The 12703-nt window shown below is 42.7% G+C and overlaps 1 protein-coding gene across 7 annotated transcripts in view; it reads right to left on the bottom strand.

Moving 5' to 3' along the window:
• Positions 1-12703, bottom strand: part of nrxn2b (neurexin 2b) — a 937590-nt gene that overhangs the window by 493778 nt on the left and 431109 nt on the right. For all 7 annotated transcript variants that reach the window (XM_045701329.2, XM_082965087.1, XM_082965083.1 and 4 more), the window contains one exon: positions 7319-7620. In XM_045701329.2, the coding sequence (XP_045557285.1) occupies positions 7319-7620 (302 nt within the window). The remainder of the gene's footprint in view (positions 1-7318; positions 7621-12703) is intronic.

The raw sequence follows: 12703 nt of genomic DNA, 5'->3' as shown, positions 1-12703 counted from the left end.
AGACTGGGGAGAGGGCTATCCTGGCAGTATGGCATCATGACGAATGAAGGGTGTATAATATGAGCTGTGTGTGTGTGTGTGTGTGCATACGCATTCATGCTTGTGCTCCTGTATATGTGTGTGTGTGTGTGTGTGTGTGTGTGTGTGTGTGTGTATACGCATTCATGCTTGTGCTCCTGCATATGTGTGTGTGTGTGTGTGTGTGTGTGTGTGTGTGTGTGTGTGTGTGTGTGTGTGTGTGTACATACACAGTGCATTTGGAAAGTATTCAGACCCATTGACTTTTCCCACATTTTGTTACGTTGGAGCCTTATTCTAAAATGGATTAAATAATTAACACACAATACCCCATAATGACAAAGCGAAAACAGGTTTTTAGAAATGTCTGCAAATGTATTAAAATTAACAAACAGAAATACCTTATTTACAGAACTATTCAGACCCTTTGCTATGAGACTCAAAATTGAGCTCAGGTGCATCCTGTTTCCATTGATCATCCTTGAGATGTTTCTACAACTTGATTGGAGTCCACCTGTGGTAAATTCAATTGATTGGACATGATTTGGAAAGGCACACACCTGTCTATAAAAGGTCCCACAGTTGACAGTACATGTCAGAGCAAAAACCAAGCCATGAGGTCAAAGGAATTGTCTGTAGAGCTCTGAGACAGGATTGTGTTGAGGCACAGATCTGGGGAAGGGTACCAGCATTGAAGGTCCCCAAGAACACAGTGGCCTCCATCATTCTTAAATGGAAGAAGATTGGAACCTAGAGCTGGACGCCCGGCCAAACTGAGCAATCGGGGGAGAAAGGCCTTGCTCAAGGAGGTGACCAAGAACCTGATGGCCACTCTGACAGAGCTCTAGAGTTCCTCTGTGGAGATGAGAGAACCTTCCAGAAGAACAACCATCTCTGCAGCACTCCACCAATCAGGCCTTTATGATAGAATTGCCAGACTGAAGCCACTCCTCAGTAAAAGGCACATGACAGCCCACTTGGAGTTTGCCAAAAGGCACTTAAAGACTCTCGGATCAGAGAAACCAAGATGAAACTAATTTTGGCCTGAATGCCAAGCGTCATGCATGGAGGAAACCTGGCACCATTCCTACGGTGAAGCATGGTGGTGGCAGCATCATGCTGTCGGGATGTTTTTCAGCAGCAGGGACTGGGAGACTACTCAGGATTGAGGGAAAGATGAACAGAGCAGAGTACAGAGAGATCCTTGATGAAAACCTGTTCCAGAGCGCTCAGGACCTCAGACTGGGGCGAAGGTTCACCTTCCAACAGGCCAACGACCCTAAGCACACAACCAAGACAACGCAGGAGTGGCTTTGGGACAAGTCTCTGAATGTCCTTGAGTGTTCCAGTCAGAGCCCGGACTTGAACCTGATCGAACATCTCTGGAGAGACCTGAAAATAGATGTGCAGCAACGCTCCCCATCCAATCTGACAGAGCTTGAAAGGATCTGCAGAGAAGAATGGGAGAAAATCCTCAAATACAGGTGTGCCAAGTTTGTAATCGGTATGTAATCGAGACTGTAATCGCTTCCAAAGGTGCGTCCCCAAAGTACTGAGTAAAGGGCCTGAATACTTATGTAAATAAGGTATTTCAGTTATTTATTTGTAATACATTTGCAAAAAGGTATTGTGTGTAGATTTTAGAATACAGCTGTAACGTAACAAAATGTGGAAAAAGTCAAGGGGTCTGAATACTTTCCGAATGCAGTGTATGTGTGTGTGTTCTCCTGCATGTGTATGAGTAGCATGATCTGCTCCCAGATTATTTATTGATTAGCAAGGAGCAGAGTGAGTGTAAACATGGGGTCAGAGGTGACAGGTCAGGTCAATGCCATCAATATCCTCCCCCAGCCAATCAGGCAGTCAGTGGGGTGAAGGTAGTGTAAACGTAAGGGGTCCATAATGCATAGGGTTCTCCTCACGTCAACGACAAGGACACATAGAGGTCTCCTTTTCTCTGGGGATTACTAGAGCAGAGGTTGAGGGCATGTCCACAATGACTAAAGGTCTTTGTGTTGTCCTATAGGTTTTTAAGAAGTGTCATTACAGTAGCATAATATAATGCCTCTCAAACAATGAAATACTGGCAGTGTACACTCTCTCTGCATGTAATTGGACTGTTTGGCTCTATACTCCAGTATTTTGAATTTGAGATCAAATGTTTTATATGAGTTGACTGTGCACAGAATGTCAACCTTTTACTTGAGGATATTTTCATACATACAATATAAGTTTTACAGTTTATAAATGAAAGGACTCTATGTATCTAGTGGGCCCAACTGTAAGTGTCATTAGTATTTAGACAGATTCACTTATTGTGTATTAAAATAGTCAAAAGTTTAGTTTGTATTCCTTGATGCAATGACAACATCAAGTTTGATACTACAAACTTGTTGGATGCATTTACAGTTTTAGTTGTGGTTGTGTTTCAGATTATGTTTAGTTCAATAGGAACAAGTGGTTAATAATGTATTGTCATTTGAGTCACTTTTATTGTAAATGAGAATAGAATCGGTTTCTGAACATGTCTACATTAATGTGGCTGCTACTGTACCATGATTACAGATAATCCTGAATGAATCGTGAATAATGATGAGTGAGAAAGTTACAGAGGCATAGATATCTTACCCCTCCCCCCAAAAAATTCTAACCTCCCATGTTATTGGTAACAGCTACCATGTTTTGGGGGTATGATCTTTTTACCTCTGTTAACTTTCTATTGCTGTGTGTGTGCGTGTGTTTTTTTCAGCTGTCCAGGTGTGTATGTATGTAGTATAGATGTGTTTGTAGTATAGCTGAGTCGCTGTGGTATAGCATAGCTCAGTGTGGATCACTATGGTGGGACTGATGGTGGGTGGCTGGGATCAGGGACAAAATCTCTAGAATCATGTCAGCTTTCCAAACTCATTAAATCTGTTTCAACCTGGTGAGCAAACGCCATCGCAGCAAAAATATCTGACCCCTGCCATGTGGGAAGAATGGAGCTGCATTAGAAAGCGGATGTTTTACAGGCTCCTGAGCAATTGTGCTATTTTGTGTCTTTTTTTGTGTCTATTTTTGCGCTGATATTAACTTTTTTTGGACATGGTGTTTACGCCATTGTTTCCGATGACCGAATAGAGCTTCTAGATATTAGAACAGCTATCACTAACCTTCATTTGGACAAGGACTTCTACTTTGAGGCGAAAGACATATAGATTTCTGGACCAGGCCCAAATCCCCGACAATCGAAGGAGGAGAAGACGGCACTATATAGAGGCAGGTGCACGGGCACCCTGAAGAGACTATGGCGGCGAGTGAATAAATCGCTGGAGAATAAACTGGACGAGCTCCGTTCGAGACTATCTTATCAACAGGACAGTAAGAACTGTAATATACTACGCTTCTCAGAGTCATAGCTGAACAAGGACATGGATAATATACATCTAGCTGGTTTTCTATGCATCGGCAGAACAGCAGAGTCCAGTAAGATCAAGGAGGGTGGTGTGTCTCTCTTTGTCTACACCAGCTGGAGTGCAATCTCTAATATTGACTTCCTGACTGATGTCTTGAGATGTTGCTTCAATATATCCACATAACTTTCCTACCTCTTGATGCCATCTATTTTGTGAAGTGCACTAGTCCCTCCTAGAGCAAAGCACCCCCACAACATGATGCTGCCACCCCCGTGCTTCAAGGTTGGGATGGTGTTCTTCAGCTTGCAAGCCTCCCCCTTTTTCCTCCAAATGTAACGATGGTCATTATGGCCAAACAGTTTTATTTTTGTTTCATCAGACCAGAGGACATTTATCCAAAAAGTACAATCTTTGTCTCCATGCAGTTGCAAACCGTAGTCTGGCTTTTTTATGGAGGTTTTGGAGCAGTGGCTTCTTCCTTGCTGAGCAGCCTTTCAGGTTATGTCGACATAGGATTTGTTTTATTGTGGATATAGATACTTTTGTACCTGTTTCCTCCAGCATCTTCACATGATCCTTTGCTGTTGTTCTGGGATTGATTTGCACTTTTGGCACCAAAGTGCGTTCTGTCTCCTAGAGATGAACGTGTCTCCTTCCTGAGCGGTATGATGGCTGCGTGGTCCCATGGTGTTTATACTTGCATACTATTGTTTGTACAGATGAACGTGGTACCTTCAAGCATTTGGAATTTTTTCCCAAGGATGAACCAGACTTTTTCTGAGGTCTTGTATGATTTGTTTTGATTTTCCCATGATGTCAAGCAAAGAGGCACTGAGTTTGAAGGTAGGCCTTGAAATACATCCACAGATACACCTCCAATTGACTCAAATGATGTCAATTAGCCTATCAGAAGCTTCTAAAGCCATGACATCATTTTCTGGAATTTTCCAAGCTGTTTAAAGGCACAGTCAACTTAGTGTATGTAAACGTCTGACCCACTGGAAATGTGATACAGTGAATTATAAGTGAAATTGTCTGTCTGTAAACAATTGTTGGAAAAATGACTTGTAGATGTCCTAACCGATTTAACAAATTTATAGTTTGTTAACAAGAAATTTGTGGAGTGGTTGAAAAACGAGTTTTAATAACTCCAACCTAAGTGTATGTAAACTTCCGGCTTCAACTGTGTATGAGAATGCTGTTCATTGACTACAGCTCAGTGTTCAACACCATAGTGCCCTCCAAGCTCATCACTATACTAAGGAGCCTTTGACTGAACACCTCCCTGTGCAACTAGATCCTGGACTTCCTGACTGACTGCCCCCAGGTGGTGAGGGTAGGAAATAACACATCTGTCACGCTGACCCTCAACACGGGGTCCCCTCAGGGGTGCATGCTCAGTCCCTTCCTGTACTCCCTGTTCACCCACGACTGTGTGGCCACGCACGACTCCACCATCAGTAAGTTTTCCAACAACACGATGGTGGTAGGCCTGATCACCAAGGATAATGAGACAGCCTATAGGGAGGTCAGAGACCTGGCAGTATGGTGCCAGAACAACAACCTCTCCCTCAACGTAGAGCTGTTTGTGGACTACAGTTAACACGCCCCCATTCACATCGACAGGGCTAGAGTGGAGCAAGTTGAGAGCTTCATGTTCTTCAGTGTCCACTTCACTAAGGACCTATCATGGTCCAAACACACCAACACAGTCGTGAAGAGGACATGACAACACCCCCCCCCCCCCCCCCCCCCGAGGCTCTCAGATCCTCAAAACGTTCTCCAGCTGCACCATTGAGAGCATCTTGACTGGCTGCATCACCGCTTGGTAAAGCAACTGCTTGACATCCAACCGCAAGGCGCTACAGAGGGTAGCGGTTACAACCCAATACGTCACTGGGGTCGAACTCCCTGCCATCCAGGACCTCTATAGCAGGCGGTGTCAGAGAAAGGCCCTAAAAATTGTCAAAGACTCCAGCTACTCAAGTCATGGACTGTTCTCTCTGCTACTGCACAGCAAGCAGTAGCAGAGTGCCAAGTCTGGGACCAAAAGACTCCTGAACATTTTGGTGTTCATAAGACTGCTGAACAGTTAATCAAATGGCCACCCTGACTACTTACATTGACCCTCTTAATTATTGGCAATGACTCTCTTGCACTGGCTCTATGCACACTCACTATACTCTACCCAGACATTCACACATACAGTACTAAACTGACAATCCAACACTCACACGCACACACACATAGACGCAACATACACACACACAGTCACACATACACACTTTCACACTATTCACATGCACTGCTGCTACTCTGTTTATTATATATCCTGATTGCCTAGTCACTTTTACCCATACCTACATGTACATACTGTATTGCCTCAACTACCTCATACCCCTGCACATCGACTCGGCGCATGTGACCAATAACTATTGATTTGAGGGGGGGGGGGGGGGGCTGTTCCTAATGCTTGGTATACTTAGTGTACATGCACCAGTATGAATTAATGATTGTGGACCCCCCCCCCCCAGCAAATCTCTGTCAGTGTGCGTGCATGCCTTTCCAGTGTCAAAGGCTTTGCCCCCCCCCCCCCCCCCGAGTCAAGCTCACAGGAGAAAGACGAGGAAGGGACATAAGCTACATGGCTATTTAAACTACATGACTGTAGTGGCTCAATCTCTGCGTTAGCAGCAAGAATGACTGCTATGAAAGCCGATACATATTAAACTAGTTGGTCTGGAGAGATTCCTATGAAAGAGGATGCCACAAACGTACTGCACCATTCGAGGTTCCTTTACCGGCAACACAACTTTTCTTTCTCCTGCCTGAGACTGAATTCTGCAGTCAATAAAAAAGTCCAGGGAAGTTTGACGCACCTGTTTTGTTTCCAGGGGAGAGGAAGTAAGGCTTTGTGTAAATGTTTGCCTCGGCGCTGGACAAAGGAGTTGATGTTGTTTTTTTGTTTTTTGTTAATGCATTCAAATCAGGGCTGGTTGCAATACGGGCCCTTACAATGGCTATTATTAGGGCTGACAAGCCATTCATTCCAATTACAATTACCAAAACACTGGGAGAAGCAAGCAAGGCAAATGTAAGTGAAATTGATTACATCTCACAGCCACTATCTGCCAATTGATGACCTGGTATCGATCCTTTGCTTGTGCTGTTCAATTCAATGTGTGGTTGTGAGGGTTATACGTGTGCGCACGCACATGCGTGTATGTGCGCACGCACATGCGTGTATGTGCGTGTGTGAGGGTTTGTTAGTGTGTGTGTACTCTGGTGTTCACGTCGGCTGAGTGGGCTCCCTTGCCACCTATTGGCTGTGATTAGTTGGTTGTAAAGATCTATGGAGTAATGTGTTTAGATGGGGCTGAAATGCATCGTCTCTTCTGATAAATTAGAAAGCATCACATGCGGGTAAGTACATTACATGCATACATATATAAACAAGAACAGCTCCCATTGGTAGTGACTATTGAATGCAGTGTTCCCTATTAGGCTTACGTAGACATACAAGTACTTAATGTTCTAGATGTGTGTGTACTAGATATCCACCAAAGTATAAATGAACGTGTGTGATGCTCAAGTACTGGATCAGTTCTACTTCCTCGTGATCTCAACTTTGACCCCCTTCCCCCACGTTTACCCCAATGAGAAGATGATATGGATCTTTGGTTGTTTTTTGGAAAGAAAACCATGACAAGAGAGAGTGAACAGCAGCATTCCTCTGCAGATCTCAACCCTGGAACTGGAAGAAAAAAACCACCAACGTTAGGTAGGGATCAAGCGACAGGAGAAAAAGGAAGAAAAAAAGAGAGAGAGATAAGAAAGACAAAAAGATACCGAAAGCGAGAGAAATGCTGCATAGAAGATGGACCAATCACGTCGTGTCTCTTTACCTGACGCAGGTTGCGGGTGACGCGCACATCGTGCCAGGTGTTGTCGTTGAACTTCCCATTGACGGGCTCCACCAGTGCCTCGAAAGCACCCGAGCCCAGGTTGATGACCAGCCACACGGCGCCGCTCTTCAGCGACAGGTTGACGTAGTCGGCCGACTTGCCAGTGTGCAGCATGAGGCCGTTGCGCTGCAGCGTGCGGAAGGAGAGCGTGATCTCGTCCGTGCTGCTCTGGATTGGCGTCAGCGACAGGTCGTAGCAGAAGAACTCGTTCCCCTTGAAGGTGGCCACCGACTCTTCCTTCCCTGGAGAGAGAGGGGAATAGAGAGAGAGAGGGATGAGGTTTTACAGTAATTGTTGGTCAATGGAGGACTGAGCATATACATTGCCGTCAGAAAGTATTCATACCCCTTTATTTATTCTGCATTTGGTTGTTACAGCCTGAATTCAAAATGGATTCATTTTTTTTCTTTCATATACACAGTATCCCATAATGACAAATTGAAAACATATTTTTAGACATTTTTGCAATTCTATTGAAACTGAATTACAGAAATATTTAATTTACATAAGTATTCACACCCCTGAATCATGAGCTATACAAGCATTTTCAAGTCTTGCCATAGATTTTCAACTAGATATAAGTCAGAACTGTAACTCGGCAACTCAGGAACATTCACTGTCTTCTTGGTAAACAACTCCAGTGTAGATTTGCCCTTGTATTTTAGGTTATGGTCCGGCTGAAAGGTGAATTCATCTTCCAGTGTCTGGTAGAAAGCAGACTGAACCAGGTTCTTTTAAGATTTTGCCTGTGCTTAGCTCCATTCTGTTTCTTTTTTATCCTGAAAAACTCCCCAGTCCTTACGATTACAAGCATACCCAGATCATGATGCAGCCACCACTATGCTTAAAATTATAGAGAGTGGTAATCAGTAATGCGCTGGATTGGATTTTCCCCAAAAATAACACTTTGTATTCTGGACAAAAGTTAATTGCTTAGCCACATTTTTTGCAGTTTTACTTTATTGCCTTGTTGCAAACAGGATGCATGTTTTAGAATATTTTTTATTCTGTACAAGCGTCCTTCTTTTCACTGTCAGTTAGGTTAGTATTGTGGAGTAACTACAATGTTGTTGATCCATCCTCAGTTTTCTCCTATCACAGCCATTAAAAACTCTAACTGTGTTAAAGTCACCATTGGCCTCATGGTGAAATCCCTGAGTGGTTTCCTTCCTCTCCAGCAACGGAATTAGGAAGGAAACCTTTATCTTTGTAGTGACTGGGTGTATTAATACACCATCCAAAGTGTAATTAATAACTTCACCATGCTCAAATGGATATTCAATGTCTACCTTTTTTATTTTTTACCCATCTACTAATAGGTTCCCATCTTTGTGAGGCATTGGAAAACCTTGCTGGTCTTTGCAGTTGAATCTGTGTCTGAAATTCACTGCTCGACCTTGCAGATAATTGCATGTGTGGGGTATAGAGATGAGCTAGTCATTCAAAAATCATGTTACACACTGTTATTTCACACAGAGTGAATCCATGCAACTTACGTGACTTGTTAAGCACATTTTGATTCCTGAGCTTATTTAGTCTTGCCCTAACAACGGGGTTGAATACCTATTGACTCAAGACATTTCCACTTTTCATTTACAATGAATTTGTAAAAAACCATTACAACATAATTATACTTTGACACGGGGTATTGTGTGTATGCCAGTTATAAAAAAAATATATACATTTAATTCAAATTCAGGCTGTAACACAACAAAATGTGGAAAAAGTCAAGGGGTGTGAATACATTCTGAAGGCACTGTAGATCTAGCAGCACTGCTGTTAGGTGTGTTGACGTATTGGTAAAACGCATCAAATCTTTCTATAAAATCATGAAACCGTAGTAGTGAGAGGTGTGAGGTGTGAGTGCTTGGTTGACATCCTTGTTCTTACTGTCAGTCAACAGTTAAAACAGACAGTTCACACTACGGACACATGCCAAGTCCCATTGAAACGGCGGGGAAAGACACCATTTCCTCATGTCATTCCTGTCATAACAATGACTAAAGATGGCTCTCCACACAGCATGGAAACCCATAACCTCATAACTCTTCTCATTTACTTCTCTATGACCACGTACAGTAGCAAGATAAAGTATGTGAACCCTTTGGAAATACCTGGATTTCTGCATAAATTGGTCATAAAATTTGATCTGATCTTCATCTAGGTCACAACAATAGACAAACAGTCTGCTTAAACTAATAACACACAAACAATTATAAGTCTTTATTGAACACACTGTGTAAACATTCAGTGCAGGGTGGAAAAAGTATGTGAACCCTTGGATTTAATAACTGCTCCTTTGGCAGCAATAACCTCAACCAAACGTTTTCTGTAGTTGCGGATCAGACCTGCACAACGGTCAGGAGGAATTTTGGACAATTCCTCTTTACAAAATTGTTTCAGTTAAGCAATATTCCTGGGATGTCTGGTGTGAACTGCTCTCTTGAGGTCATGCCACAGCATCTCAATCGGGTTGAGGTCAGGATTCTGACTGGGCCACTCCAGAATGAAGCCATTCTGTTGTTGATTTACTTCTGTGTTTTGGGTCGTTGTCCTGTTGCATCACCCAACTTCTGTTGAGCTTCAATTGGTGGAAAGATAGGCTAACATTCTCCTGCAAAATGTCTTGATAAACTTGGGAATTCATTTTTCCGTTGATGATAGTAAGTTCTCCAGGTCCTGAGGCAGCAAAGCAGCACCAAACCATGATGCTCCCTCCACCATACTTTACAGTTGGGATGAGGTTTTGATGTTGGTGTGCTGTGCCTTTTTTTTCTCCACACATGATGTTGTGTGTTCCTTCCAAACAACTCAACTTTAGTTTAATCTGTCCACAGAACATTTTGCCAATAGTGCTGTGGAACATCCAGGTGCACTTTTGCAAACTTCAGACGTGCAGCAATGTTTTTTGTTGTTGACAGCAGTAGCTTCTTCCTTGGTGTCCTCCCATGAACACCATTCCTGTTTAGTATTTGATGTATCGTAGACTCATCAACAGAGAATTTAGCATGTTCCAGAGATTTCTGTAAGTCTTTAGCTGACACTCTAGGATTCTTCTTAACCTCAATGAGCATTCTGCGCTGTGCTCTTGCAGTCATCATTGCAGAATGGCCACTCCTAGGGAGAGTAGCAACTGTGCTGAGCTTTCTCCATTTACAGACAATTTGTCTTACCGTGGACTGATGAACATCAAGGCTTTCAGAGATACTTTTGTAACCCTTTCCAGCTTTATGCAAGTCAACAATTATTAACCGTAGGTATTCTGAGATCTCTTTTGTTCGAGGCATGGTTCACATCAGGCAAGGCTTCTTGTGGATAGCAAACACAAATCTTGTGAGTTTTTTAAAGGGCAAGGCAGCTCTAACCAACATCTCCAATCTCGTCTCATTGATTGGACTCCAGGTTAGCTGACTCCTGATTCAAATGAGTTAGCCTAGGGGTTCACATACTTTTTCCAACCTACACTGTGAATGTTTAAATGCTGTATTCAATATAGACAAGACAAATACAGTAAATTGTGTGTTATTAGTTTAAGCACACTATGTTTGTCTATTGTTCAGACTTAGTTGAAGATCAACTCAAATTTGATGACCAATTTATGCAGACATCCAGGTAATTCCAAAGGGTTCACGTACTTTTTCTTGCCACTGTACCTCTGTGTACCAGGGTCTATCAACAAGCTGCCTTCCCAACAGTCCAGTGATCCACACTGACACCACTCTCTTGTTGTAATTTCCCCATGCCCCCACACTCTGTGTAGGGGATCCAGCTCTGATAATGAGGTTTACCAGCAAATCAGGGGGAATCGACTCACTGGATTGGATAATCCCATTCATCCCAAAAATGTATTACTGCAAATCACTGTAATCCCTAGACACATTTCCCAGGGGAGGGCGGAGTGGAGATGGCCAGATAGATTGAGAGACACCATCTCCTGAGCACTGAGTTACAATCTGGAGCTAAGAGTGGCGGGACTGGTGGCGGGACTGGTGGCGAGAGTGGCGGGACTGGAGCCAAGAGTGGCGGGACTGGAGCCGAGAGTGGCGGGACTGGAGCCGAGAGTGATGGGATGCAGCCTTAGGCGATACAGACTTAGAGAGGACATGGACTAATTTTCTATAGATATAGGATTGCTGTAATGTCTCTAATGTGTTAAAATAATGACTTTTCAAGCACATCAATCACGGTGATTTGACTATGTATTTAACAAGTCTGATTTTATGGAACATTAAGTCATACAGGCTTTTCATTTCAAATGTCAGTCATCCAAAATATAGGAACGCCTGCATATACATTATTGTGAACATGCACGCAGGCACACGCAGGCACACAAAAACACAATCACCCATAAATGAGGGAGCCAATGAATCCTCTGCTTAAAGAGACAACTATTTGAGGAGGTTTTTTGTTTGAAATTGGAATTCAGAGTAATCTCAGATGAGGCGGAAAGGCATCATGGCGTGGAGGAAAGGAGAGAACAAGCGAGGGAGAGAATGAAGAAGAGAACAGATGGAGAGAGAGAGGCAGTAAAAGAGAGAAAAATAGGGAGAGAGTGAGAGAGGCAGAGAAAGGGAGAAAAGATAGCTATATATATATATATATATATATATATATATATATATATATATATATATATATATATATATAGCTATCATGTTAACAGAATCCTCACGGTCACTGTGAGTGGCGTCATGCCCATAGGGGGCACAGAGGCACGTGCCCCGTCAGATTTGTTCTGCATACATATATTATACAGTTGAAGTCTTAAGTTTATATACACTTAGGTTGGAGTCATTAAAACTTGTTTTTCAACCACTCCACACATTTCTTGTTAACAAACTATAGTTTTGGCAAGTCGGTTAGGACATCTATTTTGTGCATGACACAAGTAATTTTTCCAACAATTGTTTACAGACAGATTATTTCACTTATAATTCACTGTATCACAATTCCAGTGGGTCAGAGGTTTACATACACTAAGTTGACTGTGCCTTTAAACAACTTGGAAAATTCCAGAAAAATATTTCATGGCTTTAGAAGCTTCTGATAAATTATGTAAATTAGCCTGAGTCAATAGGAGGTGTACCTGTGGATGTATTTCAAGGCCTACCTTCAAACTCAGTGCCGCTTTGCTTGACATCATGGGATAATCAAAAGAAATTAGCCAAGACCTCATAATTCTTTTTTTTTAGACCTCCACAAGTCTGGTTCATCTTTAGGAGCAATTTCCAAACATCTGAAGGTACCACGTTCATCTTTACAAACAATAGTACGCAAGTATAAACACCATGGGACCACGCAGCCGTCATACCGCTCAGGAAGGAG

Source organism: Salmo salar, chromosome 18 (genome assembly GCF_965601325.2).
Source record: "Salmo salar chromosome 18, fSalSal1, whole genome shotgun sequence".
Taxonomy (NCBI): Eukaryota; Metazoa; Chordata; class Actinopteri; order Salmoniformes; family Salmonidae; genus Salmo; species Salmo salar.
Note: the sequence above shows the minus strand (reverse complement) of the source record. Positions and strands in the feature narration are given on the sequence as shown.